The following is a 19,416-nucleotide window of genomic DNA, read 5'->3' on the forward strand; positions in this document are numbered from 1 at the left end:
CATTACAGATGGTTGTGAGCCACCATGTGGTTGCTGTGAATTGAACTCAGGACCTTTGGAAGAGCAGGCAATCCTCTTAACCACTGAGCCATCTCTCCAGCCCCCCTCTCCTTGTTTTATAAAGAAACTGAAGCACAGGGCAGCTAACCACTTGCCTCTTTTTCACGGAGAAGGCTGGAGAGCCGACTTGAGCCCTATCTCTCACGCAGCCCCAGAGCTTGGCCCTAAGCAGTATTGCCTCCGTGTTTACTCCTCAGCACGGGCCCTTTGTTTCTCTGGTCCTGGTTCTGTTATCCGGGTTTCACTTAACTCTCAGAGGCTCTGGTTTGGGCAATGCTTGCTGACAGGAGGGTCCTAGGCTATCCCAGGAAGATACTGGTAGGCAGTTTGTGAAGCTTAGTCCACAGCTGCCGTGCCCAGGCTGCGGTTACCACAGTCGCCCACTGTGCCCAGGGATTCTGGCCCCCGGTGCTCCTTCCCATAGGTCCTTCCTGTCCCGCACTTCACGGAGAAGCTAGGATTTCCTACTCTGGGCTCTTGTTTGTTTTCCCCCTGCTGCCCCTCCTGCAGGTCTGTCCTTACTTAGCCAAGGTGTCACTTTTTGCAGTTGCAATTATGTGTTGGCAATCATAGCCCAGAAATATTAAGCAGGAAGTTCCAGAGATTCTTTTGTTGTTGTTGTTGTTTTTCTCCTTTCTGGGTCAGGGTCTCATGTAGCCCAGGCTGGCCTCATATTCATTAATAGCAGGTGATGACCTTGAATTCCTGATCCTCTGGAATTCTAGGTGTGTGCTACCACAACCTGTTCACAGCTTTTTTTTTTTTAAGATTTATTTATTTATTTATTATTTATACAGTGTTCTGTCTGCATGTGTGCCTGCAGGTCAGAAGAGGGCACCAGATCTCATTACAGATGGTTGTGAGCCACCATGTGGGTGCTGGAAATTGAACTCAGTAAGCCGCTGAGCCCAGTGTCTTCCTCACTGGGCTATGTGCAGCTTGAGGTAAGAATTGTCTAATTGAGCTCTGACTCCCCAGTTCCAGGCTACGCAGCACCGAGCGCCATTCTTTCCTCCCCTCCATCCACCTGCCTCCTGTCCAGGACAGCCCAGCAATTTTCTTTAGTTCCAAATCTAAAACTTCAAGCAGACATCAACAAAGCCAAGTTCAGGATGCCAGTTCTGAGCACATAATCCTATTGGGAGGTATACTGACGGTGTCTTTTCTATCCATTTCCCAAGACATAGGGCATAAACCAGCCTGGTGGAAAATGTCCATCTTCCTTCAAGGCTACAGCTTAGTAGCCAGATGCCCATGGCTGTGACCAGCTAAGCCCTTCTTGGAAAGATCCCCTGATGACAAAGCCATACAGGAATGAAAACAGCTGAGGGATGGGAAGCCCATTCTGAAGGGACAGGCTGGAGCAAGGAACCCACACCCGGAACGGGGGCCAGACAATGGTGGGAATAAAGGTGGCCGGGCAGGATGTAACTAGTATTAGCCCTGACAATGTGAAAACTCAAGCTCATAAAAGTTGGGAGGGGAAGGAGCTAGGAAGTGGTGGTGAGCTCATTTCCTTTCCTGAAGCCTGAGGTTGCAGGGAGATGCCCTCTGCAGTCCCAACCTGCTAGGGCATAAACCAAACCGCTCAGTGTTTCTCTTTGGAAAACACCGTAGACACCTAAGAGGCAGCACGACTCTCTGGCTTGGTAACTTCCTCGTATTTCGATTTCCTTTTGTTCTGTTAAATTGATTTCTCTTTTCCTAAAAAGCACACTGTTACGGGACCCACCTCCATTTCCGCCGTCGTTTTTTCTAATTATCCATGGTGCGGACTTCTCCACCGGGGCTGTCTGGGTGCCAGTCCTGACGACTTCTGGGAGTTCCAGGTTCTGCCACTCAGAAGCTGTGCCTTTGGGCTGCTCCACACACTTTGCCTTTGTGACCACGAGTGTGCGCTGCTTTTATAAACCAGAGCCTTTTCTTCCCCTTAGAGTGCAGGACCATGTTCACAGCCTCATCTCCTCTCCCGGCCAGTAAAGCCTTTTACAACATTCTTCAATTTTACATTAAACAAACAAACAAACATTTTTTTTTTTGTGGGTTTTTCTGCGTAACAGCCTTGGCTATCCTAGAACTCACTTTGTGTGCAGGCTGGCCTTGAAATCACAGAAACCCACCTGTCTCGGCCTTACGAGTGCTGGCTGGGATAAAAGGTGTGCACCACCATGCCCGGCCCTACAAATTTATTTTTTATTTTATGACTATGGGTATTTTTCTTTCTTTTTTTGTTAAAAACTATTTATCTTTATTCTATACATATTGGTGTTTTGCCCGCATGCCTGTCTGTGTGATGATGGCAGGTCTGGAACTGGAGTTACAGACATTTGTGAGCTGCCATGTGGGTGCTGGGAATTGAATTCAGGTCCTCTGGAAGAACAGCCAGTGTTCTTAACCACAGAGCCATCTCTCCAGCCCTCGGTATTTTTCTTACATGCATGTCTGTGTAATACATACATCTAGTGCCTTCAGAGGTCAGAGAAGGGATCCCCTGGAACTGGAGTTCTAGATGGTTGTGAGCGTCCACGTGGGTGCTGAGTCCTCCGGAAGAGCAGCCAGTACTCTCAACCAGCAAGTCTTCTCTCCAGCCCTCGTATGTGCGTGCGTGCGCACACGTATGTGTTTCTGAGACAGGGCATCATGTAGCCCAGGTTGGCTGTAGCCTTGTTACACAGCTGGGGGTTGGTCCCGAACCCCTGCTCCACCTCCCCGGTGTTGGGTTTGCACATGTGCACCAGTCTGTCCAGTCTCAGGATTGATTTGCCTTCAAGCCTTGGGTATCTGGTGCCACGACAAGTACAGAGACAGAAAGAGACCCTTGGAGTCAGTCTCCCTCAGGGCCTTGTAGCCAGTGACTGTAAAGTGCAAAAGTCACCTTGGCCTGCATTGCTTTTAGGTGGCTGGAAGGGACTTGTGATGTGCACTGTCTGTAGTGGTCGCTAAGGAGCTAGTGACCTTCGGTCATCAGAGATTCATTAGGGACCTAGGGGGATCAAGTGGCTCTCTCTGTTTCGGGTCCTGGGAACTACTCGGAGCCTTGGCTCCATCTAGTGTCCACATGGGGACACAGCCACCCCTAAGACCTCACCGCAGACCTTCCTTCCCATAGCTGCATACCAGCCCACAGTGAAGTCCATTTGGAACAATCCGCCAGTGCTAATATTTGGGATTCCAAATCAAGCGTTGTACAAACCCAGTGTTCTTAGGCATCAGCACACACTGTCCTTAAAGGGACCGATTCCTGTAACAAATAGGAAAAATGACATTGAGTCAGGTGGTGGTGGCGCATGCTTTTAATCCCCAGCACTCGGGAGGCAGAGACAGACAGATCTCTGGGAGTTCGAGGCCAGTCTGGTTTACAGAGCAAATTCTAGGACAGGTTCCAAAGCTATACAGAGAAACCCTGTCTTGGAGAAAGAAAGAAAGAAAGAAAGAAAGAAAGAAAGAAAGAAAGAAAGAAAGCCAGAGGGACATGACTGTCAGGTAAGGAAGTGCATGACTTTAATTCCAGTGCTGGAGACAGGCAAAGGCAGATCTCTGTGAACTCTAGGCCAGCCAGGGCTGCACAGTTAGACCCTGTCTCTACAAGAAGCTGACACTCTGAGAGATTACTCCTAAGTTCTTGAATTGTGTGTGTTCATTCCATGCACACCAGTGTCAGAAATGGTGGTGTTTGTTTCATTTTAGAGGTACAGAGAGATGAAATAAAATCTGTCACTCTGAGGGGATGTGGCCCTGTTAGGATGCCCATGTCCCGATGGCTGTCCCTACACCTGTGCAGGTAACGATAGCACCTACTGGACTCCCTGAGCTATGAAAAGAGGAAATGACATTGGGAGGGAGAGGTGGTGGTGGGGTCTGAGAGGAGCTGAAAGGGAAGCGGAGTGTTATATAAGCAATACACGATGTATACATACATGTATGAAATTCTCAAACCCCTTCTGTTGAGTGTAGACAGAGGCTGCTGGGTGAGGCAGGAAGTGAGAAGGGGGTCAGAGAAGGAGTTCTGAGTGGTTCAGATTGAGGAGTGGAGAGAATGGTTGGTGCTGCAGCTTGGGCACAGGAGTGGCAGCTGTGACCAGAGAGAGAGGGGGCTCAGCAGCTGGGAGGTCCTGACAGAGCCCTGACTATCCACCAGGTGCCAGGCACGGGGATGCGCACAGCCACACCCCCTGCTCTCCAGGACTCAGAACTCTGAGGGAAGGTGGGTACGGAAGGCAGGTAAGGTGCTTTCTCACACACAGATTTCCAACGGTCAAGCAGCAGAAAGATGGGACAGTATGTGGAAGAGCCAAGAGGACAGAAAAGTGGGGGTGGGGAGGGTGGAGGAGAGGATAAGGGGTGAGGGCCAGCAGCTTGGAGGAAGTGGATCAGGGAGCCTGGGGCAGTGGTGAGGGTCATACAGGTGACCTAAGTGTAGAACAAGGAAGTGGTGGCGCAAGCCTTTAATCCCAGTACTCCCGGTGGCAGAGGAGGCAGATCTCTGTGAGTTCGAGGCCAGCCTGGTCTACAAGAGCTAGTTCCAGGACAGGCTCCAAAGCTACAGGGAAACCCTGTCTTGAAAACAAACAAAAACCTAAAAACAAAAAGGACAAGGAAAAGTTTACTGGAGCTAGAGAGGGTTTAAGGAAAGGGGTCGGTCCAGCAGGACAGGAGCTAACCTGAGGAGGCCGAGGGGGTTTGAAGCCAGGTGCGGGAGGCGATGGCTGGGTTGAGCTGCCTTCGGGGAAAGGAAGGAGACAGCCTGTGGTCTGAGGAGAAGTGGGGCTTGAAGAAAGGTTTTCTATTTTAGGAAGGAGACTGAGGCAGATGCACAGGCTGAGGGTGGGGGCAGTTCTTGGAGGAAGAGCAGAGAAATGACACATGAAAAATGAAACCCAGGTTAGGGGGGGCACGAGTGGGGGAGGGGAGACAAGGCAGTGAGAGAGTTGGGCAGGCTGAGGGGAGAAAGGATGAAACAGGGAACAGAAGAGGAAGGAGAGCTGGTGCTGACTGCAAGGGGGGGGCGGACGAGAGAGAGAGAGAGAGAGAGAGAGAGAGAGAGAGAGAGAGAGAGAGAGAGAGAGAGAGAGAAGGCTCTGAGAGCCAAAGATTGGGATAATGGCAGGGTTGATTTGCTGAGTTTCTGAAGGTCAAAGGCCGGGTGTGGGGAGTCAGAGAAAAAGGAGCTTCCTGAGGGCATCCTGGAGGCTGCTAAACCTGAGGACCAAGTCGGGAGGGAGGGGAAGGGAACCTGAAGAGGCCAAGCATGCTAAGAGAAGGGCTGTGGTCCAAGAACAAGGTGTGTGGGCGGGGGCTGAGATGCAGGGCTCCAGACGTACTGCCCAGAGATGAGATTTCTGTGGATCTCAGGAGTCACCCTCAGACAGTGCTCAGTGTAGCTGAAGGAGTGTGCCTCCCTGAAGGAGAAGAGGCTTATGACCAGGGCAGAAGGCATCGGGAAGATGATCAAGGTTGGTCCAGGACAGCAGCCGGGTAAGGAGCAGGTGGCGCCTTCGGCGGAGGCAGGAGGAGGCAGAAGACAGCATCCAGGGTGCTCTGTCCCTGTTACCCAGTCTCAAAGGGACTGTGCACCTTGCATTTGTAATGAGACAGGGCAGCAGGTGGGTTGGTGAAGGACCCAGCCAATGTTCAGAAATCGGGGAGTGCCAGCAAAGTAGGCAGAGGCAGCCAGCGAAGTTGCCCACCAAGCCGGTGCGCCCAAGGTCGAAGAGAAACATGGAGAGCAGATACAACCATATTGTGCTGCTTTTAATTACGAAAGATGTAAAATGATGCATTATAAAACTTGGAAGCTACTTTATACAAAGTCCAATCTGTCAGTATTGCTTAAAAAGGGCCGGGAGTTAGGACACTGGCAGGAAGTCCGATTAGTTGCTGGGATGGCCCCATCCTGGAGCAGTGGAAACGCTGGGAACCATCTGCGTATAAATCACAAGAGCCCTGGAGAGGCCCGACAGGAAATGTCTTCAGTACGTGCACGAGCATGAATACACCACTCTTCAGCTCCGAGGATACAGTAGACTTAGGAGAGGGAGCAGGGCAAAGGAGAACTGATTTGGGGCGGGATCCAAGCGTTTCTCCTCATGCTCACATCCTATACCCCAGGACCGCCACACTGCTAGAAGAACGAGTACAGCCGTGACCAGGTGAAAACATGGACAGGTAGGGCTGGGGACGCCTGTAGCCACTTCAGTGCCGAGGCCTAGGGCAGCAGCGAGTGCATGCAGGCTTACATGGCTAGGGTAGGGCGACAAGGTCTCCTGGTGTCCTCAACACAGCCTAGACAGGGTGGGCTCTCCAGTGGTTTAAAGTTTTTCCCACAAGAAAATCGGGTTGGTGGACCTAACAGCAGATTTAATTTAGTGCTACACTGTATTGTCTTTTTTTTTTTTTTAACTTTTTATCTATTTCCCCCATAGCCAGTACTATCCCATCAGCTGGAGAATATCCCAGGGGCAGGGTAATTCAGGGTATGGGATCTTTGGGTCTCCCATTACAAGGCGGTCTTCTCCTGATGTAATAATCCCATGGATAAGGCACGATGCAGAGAGCAGATTGTGCTGGGACCCCCTTCTCTAAACTCTTACATCAGCACCGATCCCTGCCCAAAGCCTGAGATCTGATTTCAGGGACCTCTGACAGAGGAGCTGACTTCTGTGGGCACAGTGGGGCCTCTGAGAGAGGAGCTGGCTTCCGTGGGCACGGTGGGACCTCTGACAGGGGAGCTGGCTTCAGTGGGCGTGGTGGGACCTCTGACAGGGGAGCTGGCTTCCGTGGGCACGGTGGGATGCAGGGCAGCTTGAAGAGTGAAAAGCTTCTACTTAAACTAAAGTCGCTCCTCTCTGATCTCAGGCATAAAGCGTATGAGAGTTCCACTGCGAACAGGGCTCAGCAGAGGCCAGGGGCATCTTCTGGGGGTGGAGCTGCACAGAGACAGCAGAGCTGGTGCTAAATGGGAACACACAATGCTTGGGTCCTAGAGGAAGGTGGAGTACGGCACCATCAGGGCTGTTTGAAGGATCATGGAGAAGGCCTAAGAGAAGATGCTGACGAGATGTAGGGAGGTGTGGGAGCCAGCGTCCTGTGCGCAGGCTCTGCTCGCCACAGGCACAGATGTGCTGGCTTTCTTCTACTTCATCCTTGCTGGCCTGGGTGGAAAGGCAATGAGCCTGGGCTACTCCGGACTTCAGGGAGGGTAGCAGCTGTCTGAGCAAAGACTCTTCTTTAGCCCTGCCCCTGTCATCTCCTCCCCTGAAGGCTACATGGACACCACCACTTCCCCACTCAGGGCTAGGAGGCAGTAGTGGTAGAATCTGGTCAGATTATTGGGCGATAAGGTGTTAATGCATCACGGAAGTCCCACGAATCCGGTCTCATTTACTACGCACCTCTATTTTAGGCAATTTAGAACGAAAAGCATGGGTCTGAGTAGAAAGGTTCTACAGTGGGGGCCTAGTGAAGATCCTGGGTGTCCCACACTTAGGGGCTCTGGTGTGCCAGCCATTCTGGATGATTCCCGCCTAGCTGCTGAGGGACATGATCCCGAGGAGGATGGCTGCTGCTCCTAGTGATGGAGCTGGTCATCCAGTGTAGTAAGGCATATCCAAGTGGGTGTGAGCTGAAGGCACCAGTGAGAGAAGGCTGAAGCTCTGAGCTCAAGCAGGGACTAGCGATAGCTACAGGTCAGTCCGCCCTACAGCGCGGCATATCTAGTCAGTCATCCATGACCGGGCGCCACACCCAGTCACACAGCCCTCAGTCCCGTCAGGCACTAGGGGTTCAGTAAGGAACAAGGCACGGCTCCTGCCCTCACGGAGCTTACAGTCTAGTAGGATTGCATTACACAGAGAGAGCTGGGGAGGGAAGGGGCCGTTCAGCTGCTACGCACTGACAGGAGTCCCAGCAGCTCTGTCCAGTGGGGCTTCAGGGTGGCCGACCTAAGACGGAGGACATCTTGTGCAGGGGACGTGCCCACCGCCTCCTAAAAGGAGCACTGCCCTCTTTAGGCTCATCCCTGTTCCAGGGACTCTTTTCACTCCCTCTTCTCCTGTGCATGCACAGGGAAGCAGCAGCAAAGAGGTACCGGACTGGGAGGGAGCAAGCTGAGCTGAGCCTGCTAACAACAGCCTGCCCTAGGACGGGTGGGTGGGCGTCGTCCTCTTCATTACACCACCTGGCAGAGCAATGGCCCAGAACATCCACCAGCCGGAGGGTGCCTGGCCTTGGCGGCCAGATAGAAAGGCATCGTGGTGCTCTGGTACCGTTGTGTGGTGCTGAACCAACTCCACGGGCCTGTGGCCCCTCTTAGGTGCTGACTGGGATGTGCGGGTCGGAGCTCTGGTGGTGCTACGGAGGCACCTGTCCCACAGCACTTTCTACGTTTACACGCTGACTAGATGCCAGCAAAGAATGAAGGGTGACACGGTGACCTCGGTCATCAGAAGCTCCACAGCAGCCGGCCTGTGGTAGTACAACGGTGCCACAGGCCGGAGAGGCAGGATGTAGCTGTGCCTAGAAAAGCCATGACCTCTGAGCTAGGACTTCAGGGGAGAGCCTGGGACAGATGGCTGATGTCGGGATGTCTGCTGGCTCCATTTTCGGCTCTGCTCTGGCCATTTCAGTCCCCCTGCTCCACTGTGTTCTGCTCAGAGCCGGTCAGCTCGAAATGTCTCCTCCACAGAGGGGTCCAGCAGGCCCATGCTGGAGTCACTTAACATGTTGAGTCCGTCCAGGCTCAAGGGTTCGATCTGTAGCTCCTCTTCCAATGGAAATGGAGTGTCCATGTCCAGGCCGACCTCAGGCATGCCCGACAGCCCTCCACTAAGGCCTTTGAACAGGTTGGTGCTTGGATCTTCTGAAAGGAGCAGAGAGGAGATTCAGTGACAGGAGAACTAAAGAGTGACAATCCTCAGCATTCTATCCTGTCACCTTCCCAGACAGGCCAGGCAGGACGGCGAGCGCCCATGCACTGACCACTCCCAGGCCCACAGCTCTTCCCCTGGAATCGACGTTTGTTTTTTTTAACCAGGGTTTCATTCTGTATGTAGCCTAAGTAGGCTTCAAAATTAAGGGAATCCCTGTCTCAGCTCCCCAAGGGCTTGAATCTCAAATATACATTGCCATGTCTAACTAAATCTTTGAATGTTTATAGTTTCCCGCTTTTAGATGGTTCTTGGTCACTGCAGACTAAGTATTTTCAGAAACGTGTTGGCCACCAGGCCCTGTCCTCACTGCCTGCCTCCGTCTCTTCGTCAGACCGAGGCAGGGTTTGTTTCATTTATAGACTGTGATATGATCTAGACCTCTCCCAGAGGCAAACACACTGTGGACCGAGACCAACAGCGGCGCTGAGGGGTGGCCTACACTCACCTGTCAGGATGGCGTCTGGGAAGTTTCCACAGTTGGAATACGGGTTTGGTCTCAAAGGAAACGAGTCCTGTGGTTCCCGGTGGCTCTGCTGCACCAAAGGCACCTGGGAGCAACAAAAGCCACAGTGGGCATGCAGCTCTGCTTCTGAGGTGTGTGTGAACAAGGGCTGTGTCCTCAGACTGTCCCACAGCCCCTTCTGCCTAGGATCCCGGAGGGCTCTGCTGTGTGATGACACAGGAGGAACACTGCTTGGGTACCACAGCGCGGGTAGCTTTCCTCTGCCCATACACTGCCTGCTACGCGACCCCAAGAGACTTAAGTGGCCACAGTTAGAGACTCCCTTTGGGTCTCTGATATGCCTGCTCCTCAGCCCATCAGAGAGGTCCCTCTGTGCTCAGGGAAACAGTGGGTTCTCTGGCTTCCGGGAAATGAGAGAGTGGGAATCGTCCCTTCACCCTTGGCCAGCACCTCTCAAGGACAGAGCCTCAGAGGCCTACTTAGAAATGGGGTCTGATTTAGGAATTTTTGCTGAAATTAATTTTTTAGGCCATTTAAAAGAATGTCTTAAAAGAAAGATCTCCAACACTTTTGAGGGAAGTGCTGGTCCTCACCTAGTCTGAAAGGGCTCTTTACTCTTTAGAAAGCAGTGAAGAGGTGCAGCTTGGTGCCAGAGGGCTTGCCTGGCATGCCTGCCTCTCATTATGTGAGATCCTGGGTCGGACGGCAAGCAGGACAAAACACAAAACAATAACAGCAAGAAAGCTCAGAGTGAGTACTGCTCGCTCTTGCCACTTGGCTATAGTATCTTTACCTGTGCTACTATTATTAAGTTCTGGAGATGGGTTAAAACCCCCTTTCGCTTTTTTTCTTTCTTCTGAGATAGGGTTTCTCTGTGTAACAGCCCTAGTTGTCCTGGAACTAGCTCCTGTGGACCAGGCTGGCCTCAGACTCAAAGAGATCTGCCTGCCTCTGTTGGGATTAAAGGTGTGCACCACCACCAGCACCCGGCCCTCCCTTCACTTTTTAAAATCCATCCTGAAGCCTGATACATCCTTACCAAACACTATTAGAAACACAAAAGTGAAAGAAAGTGGCTGAATGGAAATGCTCTGTGGAAGGGCTGAGCGCTCCTGCAGGCCATGCGCTGAGCCGGGCACGGCACCAGGCCAGCAGGCAGTGTTACACCACTTTCTAACTCTGCTGCTGAGGCCACGTGTTGTCCCTCTTATCCTTCAGATTCGCCAACACAGGGGACTGGCCAGCTGTCTGCTATGGTCCCTGTGTGTGCGCGCGTACATAGACACGTGTACTGTGTGTGCATCTGGAAGCCAGAGGACAACTTTGGGTGCTAGTCCACAGATGCCATCCACCTTCTCAGTTTAAGACAGGCCTCTCACTGGCCTGGAACTCATCAGCTAAGCTTGGTCAGCCCTAGGGATCCATCTGTCCTTTGCCGTCCCAGCAATGGGATTACAAGTGTGCACAGTTGTACCTAAGATTTCTTAATCTTTTATTTTTTGTTTCTAAAAGATTTATTTTTATGTGTTTAAGTGTTTGCCTACCTACATTTTGTGCACCACATGCATGCCTGATTCCTGAGGAGGCCAGAAGGGGCTATCAGATGCCCTGTAACTGGAGTTATGGATGGCTGTAAGCTGTTATGTGGGTTCTGGGAACCAAACCTGGGTTCTCTATAAGAACAGCAAGTGCTCTTATCTGTTGAGCCATTTCTCCAGCCCCCACTCCTTCTTTTTGAAGGGGGTCTCATTATGTAGCCCTGGCTGGTTTGGAACTTTGTGTACGTAGGTACAAAACCGGCCATAAACTCACAGTGGTCTGCCTCTCTTTGCATCCCAAGTGCGAGGATTAACAGTGCACAACGATACACCTGGCGCTACTTCCTTCTTAAATGTAGGTTTCCGCGATGGAGCTCAAGTCCTTGTGCTTTACTGACTAAATCGCCTCCCCAGCTCTATGACGAGAGTGTTGTCAAAATCCACCACCGTTCAAACATTGCCTCTGCTGAGCCCTGACCCCCTCCCAAGGTCTATAAGGCAAAAGGCAGCCACAGTGGCACCGGATAAGAGGGAGGCTGTGAGGCTCTCCTGGCACGGAACACACCTGAAACAGAGGGGAGGCCTCATCTCTTAGGCTGAAGGGGTCGGCACACAGAACAACCTCAGAAAAGGTGGGGCAGGAACGGCCACCTACCTGTTGAGGAAAGGCAGGGCTGGGTCTCATGGGCTGTTGGTCAAAGCCCACATCTGGGAAGAAGTTGGTCAGAGATGAGCCCTGTGGGAAATAAGGAGGGAACTATTTATTGCCAGATTTCAGAGTGAAATAGGGCTCCCCACCTCCCACACCCCATGGGGACTCACCTGGGCAGTGAGAAGCTGGAAGTCTGACTGTGGCAGGGAGGGGGCTGCCTGGGGCTGAGGAGCAGGGGGCTCCTGGGCATGGGGCTGCTGCAAGAGGGGTTGAGGCATCTCCTGGGTTGTGGGGTAAGGGGGCGGTGGGGACACTTGGGCTTGAGCTTCTGTGGGCAGGAAGGAAAGGCTTTGCTCTGAGGACACCATCTGTGAAATAAACCAAGTGACTTGTCAGCTTCCAAGTGATAAAGGTCCTTAGGATTGGGAGCAGGGTTAGAGGGGAGCCTGAGCATCTCCCTGCCACGCTGAGATGCCTGGCCTCTGCCCTCTGTCTCCCCGCTATGCTAAGATGCCTGGCTCTGCCCTCCATCTCCCTGCCATGCTGAGATGCTCGGCCTCTGCTCCTTCGAAGCACATCTCAGGTTCATACCTGTGAAAGCATTCCTCTCAGTGACATTTCTATTGTTTAAATAAGCAAGAATATAGCCGATTTCCTCTGTTTTCTCAGTGAAAATAATGTCTTGCTTGTTAAAACCATGACTGCTGGAGAGACGGGAGACTGAAGAAGGTACTTAGCTGTGCTACCATCCTAAACTCTATTAACGCAAGACACCAGCTCAACACTAACCGCAGTGAACATCAGCAAACAACACTACAACCATGAACTCCACTCAAGGGAGGAGAAAGATAACAGAAGAAACGAAAATGGCAACACAGTCTGATCTGTGAAACAGCAGAACCAAGAAGGCCATGTGTTGTCATCTGGTTCAAGTGGCCCAGTTCCTAAAGAGATCCAGGCTTGGGGACAGCAGGGATCAGGGTTGATGTTAACCCAGGGCGGCGATCAAGAATTTCTGTGCTGGGCACCTAGCTGCCTTCCCTGATGATAGCTGGGGAGTGGAAGCCGACCCTGGAGGGACTAGAGGAGAGGTCTCTTGCAAGCAACAAATTGAGCTATCTATCTCCGACTTGGCCCAGAAGCTGCTATCCAGACACAAGCCCAAGTATCCAACAGTATAGTATCGCTCAGGGACTCTGAACCAGCCAGAGACTTCTCTAAACACCAGTGCTAGAAGAAGCTCACCACAGAAAAGAGAGACGGTTCTGTCACAAAGTCTCTGCCTCAGCAAGCCCCCAGTCTCAGAGCTGCCTGTCAGTAATTGAGTGTCTTGCTTTTGAAAGCAAAGGAAGAACCAGGGGCTGTCAGACTGTCTCATCCCCAGGTGAACAGACACTCAGCATCACATCAGAACCAGGGGCTGTCAGACTGTCTCATCCCCAGGTGAACAGACACTCAGCATCACATCAGAACCAGGGGCTGTCAGACTGTCTCATCCCCAGGTGAACAGACACTCAGCATCACATCAGAACCAGGGGCTGTCAGACTGTCTCATCCCCAGGGGAGCAGAGAGCCCAGCATCACCTTCAGGTCCCAAACAGACACAGACTGGAAACATGGGAGGAAGAAGTGAGGATCCACGTTTACTACTGTAACATGAAGGCCTTTTTAAAGAGGCTAACCTTAGGCTGGTGTGGTGGCGCACATCTTTAAGTCCACCATGGGGAGGCAGAGGCAGGCAGATCTGAGGCCAGACTGGTCTCCAAAGTGAGTTTCAGGACAGCCAGGGCTAGACAGAGAAACCCTATCTCAAAAAACCAAAAATAAACAAATATAAGAAGAAAAAACAAATAAATGAGAGGTGAGAGAAAAAAATCTAGACAACAGAGGAAATTTTCATGATGTCCAACATTTGTACAACAGGAATTCAGAGGGAATGGAGAAAAATCAAGGGAAGTATCACTGAAGAAATAATTGAAATTTCTAGAGACAACAGACATAAGTTTCTAGACACAAGCAACTCAGCAACCCTCCAGACGCATTCCAAGACCCATTATCATTACTGTTTCTCAGTTCTGAAGGAAAGCAAGACTATCCTAGATGACTCCAGAGGACGGAAGGAGGTCCCATCCCAAGTCTTAGCCGTACGGCCGGATTAGGTCCAGTAATACCTCTAAAGGACCAGGCAGAAATATCTTAATCTCGCCAACCACTAACCAAATGGAAGGCAGAACAAAGGCATCTTCCAGTCACGCTAAGGCTCCTGTGCCCCCTCCCCAACCCTCACGGCCCCTCAGGCTTGCGGAGGATCTGCTTTGAAATATGTTAAGATTATTCCAATACCAGAGTTTGGGCCTGAATTAGCGACACACAGCTGGAAAGACAGAGAGCAGGACGTCAACATCTGGGAGCAAAGCACACGCCCACTCTGTTATTTCACCATGTGCTATGGGGTCAAGCCTAACTACATCACGGTAGCTATAGAAACGCAAACACACGTGCTGCTCTGAGATTATAATGGATGAACAGACCGAGAGAGGGTGTGTGAGAGCAGGGCTGTGGGGGGCAGAAGGAAAGCTGCATCCCCATCCTGGACGGCAGGATGCCATTAGTAGTGCTCAACAGCCGACATCTAGAGGAAAAGAAGCACGAAGTAACGTGTTTATACCAAAGAGATTAGCAAAAATGGTCGGAAACGGCCAAGCCCAGGCAGTGAAAACTGTGGTTAATGGGTAGGGGAGACAGGCCCTTCAGAACTATTTGCCTTTTGAAACTACATACATGAGTGAGACTTTTTAAAACCTTAACATTAAACAAATAATAATAAAAATATTAGAGTCAATGTTCTCCACCCTTAAAGTGTAGCAAAAAAGCAAGAACACTTTAATAGCTCGTAAAAGAATCTCACAAAGCAAAACTAAAAGGAATTAAATAACTTTTTTTGGTGGGGGCAGTTTGAGACAGGGTTTCTCTGTGTAGCACTGCCTGTCCTGGAGCTCATTTTGTAGACCAGGCTGGTCTTGAACTCACAGAGATTCACCTGCCTCTGCCTCCCAAGTACTGGGATTAAAAGTGTGCGCTATCACCACCTGGCAATCCAATAACATTTTTAAAAATTTTAAAGTTTTAAAAAGTTTCCCTAGGGGGTGGGGGTGGGGGTGTGAGGAGGGAATGAGAGTGGGGTGGCTGTGTGGAATGAGAAAAGATTAGAAAAGATTATATTAAAAACAAATTCCCCAATGCCATCTCATCTTCCCCGGAAGAGATGGCTCACAATGTCAGCATCCAGCAGCAGTGACTGGCGGAGTGACTAACACCCGATCACGCAGCTTCTCCCGGGTCTACCGAGGCTCGTTGCTAACCATTACTCAGTTTCATGCAGCAGGGAGCAGTCAATGATGCTATAATGGATCCAGGGTGTGGCAAATGGGTCAAAAACATATTTACCAGTGATTATGGTAAGGAGTAACGCCCTAGGAACTTAGAATAAAAACAAAGTCTGAAAGTCCACGGTGACATTCCTCCACTCTAATGGCTGTGACTCCCAACTGCGCCTCTCTCTCGAGTGCCGTCACCCTTGTCATAGATGGTATTTAACCAGAGTGTTGTTCTCGGGTGGGCAGTAGAATGAGGGAAGAGGGTTAAACCACTACTGAAGTGTCAGGACACCGAGTGGTTTTTCGGGCTTTTCTCTGTGCCTTACTGTAGTTACTGGATCAATGGCTGATTTCCTGTGTACAGTTTGCGATTCTAACCTGGTTTCCCTGGATTGCTTTCACTTTCCACACCTCACCCCTTCTCCAGCCTCGACTTCAGGGGTTAATGACTACAAATTGTTTAATATTTGCTTAAGGGCAGTAAACATCCAAAGTTGGAGATGAGAACATGATGGATGCATGCCGACTCTGCACACACCTCTGCTCTCTCACTTCAGGAATAAGACGGGGTGGGTGCATGTGCAATCGCGGGCTGTGCAGTGGAATAACAATGGCCAGAGAAGGAGAAACCATCTACAGCTCAGCCTGTTGAATGTAGGGGGTTCAAAAGTCTTCTTCACCTGGGAGGCAGGATAGGGGTTCAGTGGGCTGGTAGAAGAAAGCTGTCTGCCGAAACCTTGATGTGCTTCCGGGCCAGGAGAGAGCGTGAGAGGACTGACTGGCGGCTGCCTTCGCCGAGAGGGGCCGCTCATGTTTGTGGTGGAAAGCGAGGGGTTGCTGAGGGAGAAGAGTCGGAGCGAGGGGTGAAGAGCGGACGCATTGGCTGCAGGTGTCTGTGGGTGGTTATTGAGGGATGAGGACAGTGTCATCTTATTGAGTGTGGCTTGGATGGAAGGATTGCTTCGAGAACTCTGCAGACCTGCAACAAACAAATTTACAAGTTTCTTGTTATGACTTCAGACAAAGCTTTTGTTTTCAGATCTAAGAGTAAAGCAAACTTCTTACTAGCTATGTGTGTGTGGAAGCTCCTGAGCAGCTCTCCTGCTGAAAATGTCTCGGGTGTACCAATGACAAGGCAAGGAAATACCATGTATCGAGAGATGCTGCCAAGCCTCCAGCTTGAGTGAGACCAGAATTACTGCTTCCGAAGAAGAACAAGATGAGAAAACCCTGGGGAGGCTGGAGCAGGCGAGGAGTGCTGAGGAGCCTCAGGCTACACAACCCTCCATTCACAGCCCCCAGAGCATCTGCCCCGTGGCACAGCCTGGACCTCTGTGGCCCCTGCAGAGCAGGCTCCATACCCCCATCTCTCAGCCGTACAGCTCCTTGTTCTTCAGTTCTGGCCTCTTTATAAGCTATCAACAATGTTTGCAAACTCAAGGAAAGCAGAGTTTCTGATAGTTCCTTTTTCTCTGAGGTAAAGGGGGGATGAATCTTAGCATGAGCAAGATTGTTTGGGAATGGGGTCTCCATGGTACAGAGAAGAACTAAGAGAGGAGTACCTAGAAGCTGGGACCCCATCCTACACCCTATTGGACCCTGGCACTCAGCTCAAGCCCAGACAGAACAGCTCCATTCTATGAACAAGAAAGCTGCTGCTGCTGCATGTGTTTCAACAGGCCAGAGCCATGGTTGGAAGGCAGAAGTGTGTGTTTGTATTGATAAAAAATTTGTTTGTGGGGGTCAGGAGGGCTCATTGGCAGAACACTCGCCGGGAATTCTTGAGGTCCAAGGTGAACTCTCCAGTACCATGAGCAAAACCAAACAAAACAGAAGCAGAAACAAGTAAGAACAGCACCCTGAAATCCCAGTCCTCCGGGGGCTAAGGCAGGAGGACTTGCTAGCTGGAGGTCAGCCAGGGCCACATGAGAATCTCTCAAAACAAAAAACAAAAACTGGGCCAGCCAAATGGCTCAACAGGTAAAGATACCTTGTGCCAAACCTACTGTTCCTTGATTTCCACATGCTTACTGTGCTTGCCTGTGCTCACAACGCACCAAGGGAATATAAAACAAAAAGAAAAAAACTGTTTGATAAAAATTACAGAAATTCTAAGATCAACTATTTTACCTGGCAAAATTATTATGTTTTATTTATTTTTTTTAATGAAGACAGGACATCTACCACATAGGCCAGGCCTGAGTAGAACTTGATTTGTAGCAGGGGATGACCTCCAACTTCTGATTTTCCTGCCTCTACTTCACAACTGCTTGCAGGTATGGAACCCTATACCTAATACAAAGTTATTAATTTTTAAAATGCTTATTCACTTAGTATGTATGATGTGTATATGATGGAGGAAGGCACACGAGCCATGGCACAGATGGGGTCAGAGGACAGCTCTGTGGAGTCACTTCTCTCCATCTCGATGTGGGTTCTGGGACTGAACTCGGGTGTTATCACCTCTCAGTTAATGAAAACACGAGACCCAGTTAGCTCAAATAGTAGGTAGAGCTAACGGGCTGAATTTAGATTTAAAAAGAAGCCTCCTTCAGAAAGAAGACTTAGATATCTTTCAAAAACATGTGTAGCTGGGCGGTTGTGGCGCACGCCTTAATCCCAGCACTCGGGAGGCAGAAGCAGGCGGATCTCTGTGAGTTCGATACCAGCCTGGTCTACAGAGCTAGTTCCAGGACAGGCTCCAAAGCCACAGAGAAACCCTGTCTTGAAAATAAAAAAAAATGTGTGCCAGGAGTTTTTTTTTTTTTTTTTTTTTAAAGAAAAGTAGGATCAGGCTGGCCTGGAACTTGTGATGCACCTGCCTTAACTTTTACATGTTATATGATATATACTTCAATATTTTTATTTTATATGTATGAATGCTTGTCCACATGCATATATGGGCACCATGCACAGGCCTCGTGCTGGTGGAAGCCAAAAGAGGCATCCAATCCCCTGGAACTGGAGTTACGGGTGATTATGAGTCATCATGTGGGAGCTGGGAACTGAACCTGGGTCCTCTGCTAAGAGCAGCCTGTGCTCTGAGACAGAGCCATCTCTGTAGCCTCTGTACCACGCACTTTAAGGTGTGCATGGCATTATAAAGCTAGGCACTTGATCTACAGTGTTCAGCAAAAAATGCTGCGTTTTGAAGAAGGTGGATAGTCAATGACTGAACACGGGGTTTTCAGCAAGAATCAAAGGATAAAGCCTACAGGCGGCAGCTTCCTCAAGACCCCAGGGAGCTGAGGGGATACTGTTTTGTTTCAGGGACCCTGGGCATCACTGCTCACTGAGAATTCGTCTAAAAGGGGACCTGCCCAGGCTGAGTCTAGAACTCTCAAAGGGTTTGAGAGTTTCTGTTGTGAAATAAATCAAAGAAACTCAGAGCTAAGAGACTGGTGTCTTCTTAAAAAGTATCCCAGGGTCTCACAACACCCAGAAACACCCTGCACGCCAGACACTGTCACATGACTTCACAACTCAATTTTGATGGTGAGTTTGTCCATATATAATTTGATTTCTAAAAACTCAAAACTCGCCGGGCGGTGGTGCACGCACGCCTTTAATCCCAGCACTCAGGAGGCAGAGGCAGATGGATCTCTGTGAGTTCGAGGCCAGCCTGGTCTACAAGAGCTAGCTCCAGGACAGGCTCCAGAGAAACCCTGTCTTGAAAAACCAATAAAACAAAACAAAACAACAAAAACCCCAACAACAACCAAAACCCTCAAAACTCAGCCTTAAAAAGTAAAAATAAGAGCACCTCCTAAAACAAAAATTAAGGTGGTCTCTGCAGCCAGCTGGGCAAAACTGAACCCATGCTGCTCAGCAGAGGTCCCACAGCACCACTGGACCTGGCAGGGAACCCTATGGGGCCACTCCCAGGGGGGCAGGCTCAGAACCCAGAGTGGAAACCAGAAACCACTTCCTCCACCTATAGACCGTCACTGAGGAGCCTTCCAAATAGAACATTCTGCAGCAGGCACCTGTACCGGGGTTGTACCACACCACTGACAGAGGAGGGAGAACCACCTGCTCTGGAAGTGACAGGAGCAGTGCTGGTTCAGCGTGAAATCCACACAGGGTCTGGACAGCGACAGCACAGCAAGGAGCACAATTACAGCCAGTGCCACCCTACAGGCACTTCTGAACACTTGGATGGTTTTAAACTATAGATGTCTACTTAATCTACATAAGTACAAGTATTTTCATCATGCCCATTGTAAATTTTCTAAAATTTAAAATATTGTCCTTCAGAGATCCAGTGGGGAACTGGGGAGAGCTAAGGAAACGGATTAAATGATAGAAGATCAGCACTCGGGAGGCAGAGGCAGGCGGATCTCTGTGAGTTCGAGACCAGCCTGGTCTACAAGAGCGAGTGCCAGGACAAGCTCCAAAG

General features: G+C 50.4%; 1 protein-coding gene across 2 annotated transcripts in view; it reads right to left on the bottom strand.

Annotated features, from left to right (window-relative positions):
• Positions 1-5,793: 5,793 nt before the first annotated feature.
• The window catches only part of Crtc3 (CREB regulated transcription coactivator 3), a 101,755-nt gene continuing 88,132 nt past the window's right edge, over positions 5,794-19,416 (bottom strand). The window contains exons 11-15 of one of the 2 annotated variants that reach the window (XM_026784247.1): positions 15,698-15,996; positions 11,811-12,008; positions 11,644-11,724; positions 9,433-9,535; positions 5,794-8,914 (exon numbers count right to left, since the gene is read on the bottom strand). In XM_026784247.1, coding sequence (XP_026640048.1) covers positions 8,709-8,914; positions 9,433-9,535; positions 11,644-11,724; positions 11,811-12,008; positions 15,698-15,996 — 887 coding nt within the window. In that variant the 3' untranslated portion in view covers positions 5,794-8,708. Of the gene's footprint in view, positions 8,918-9,432; positions 9,536-11,643; positions 11,725-11,810; positions 12,009-15,697; positions 15,997-19,416 lie in introns of both variants that reach the window. The other variant, XM_013350185.2, reaches the window with a different exon arrangement.

Source organism: Microtus ochrogaster, chromosome 22 (assembly GCF_000317375.1).
Source record: "Microtus ochrogaster isolate Prairie Vole_2 chromosome 22, MicOch1.0, whole genome shotgun sequence".
Lineage (NCBI taxonomy): Eukaryota > Metazoa > Chordata > Mammalia > Rodentia > Cricetidae > Microtus > Microtus ochrogaster.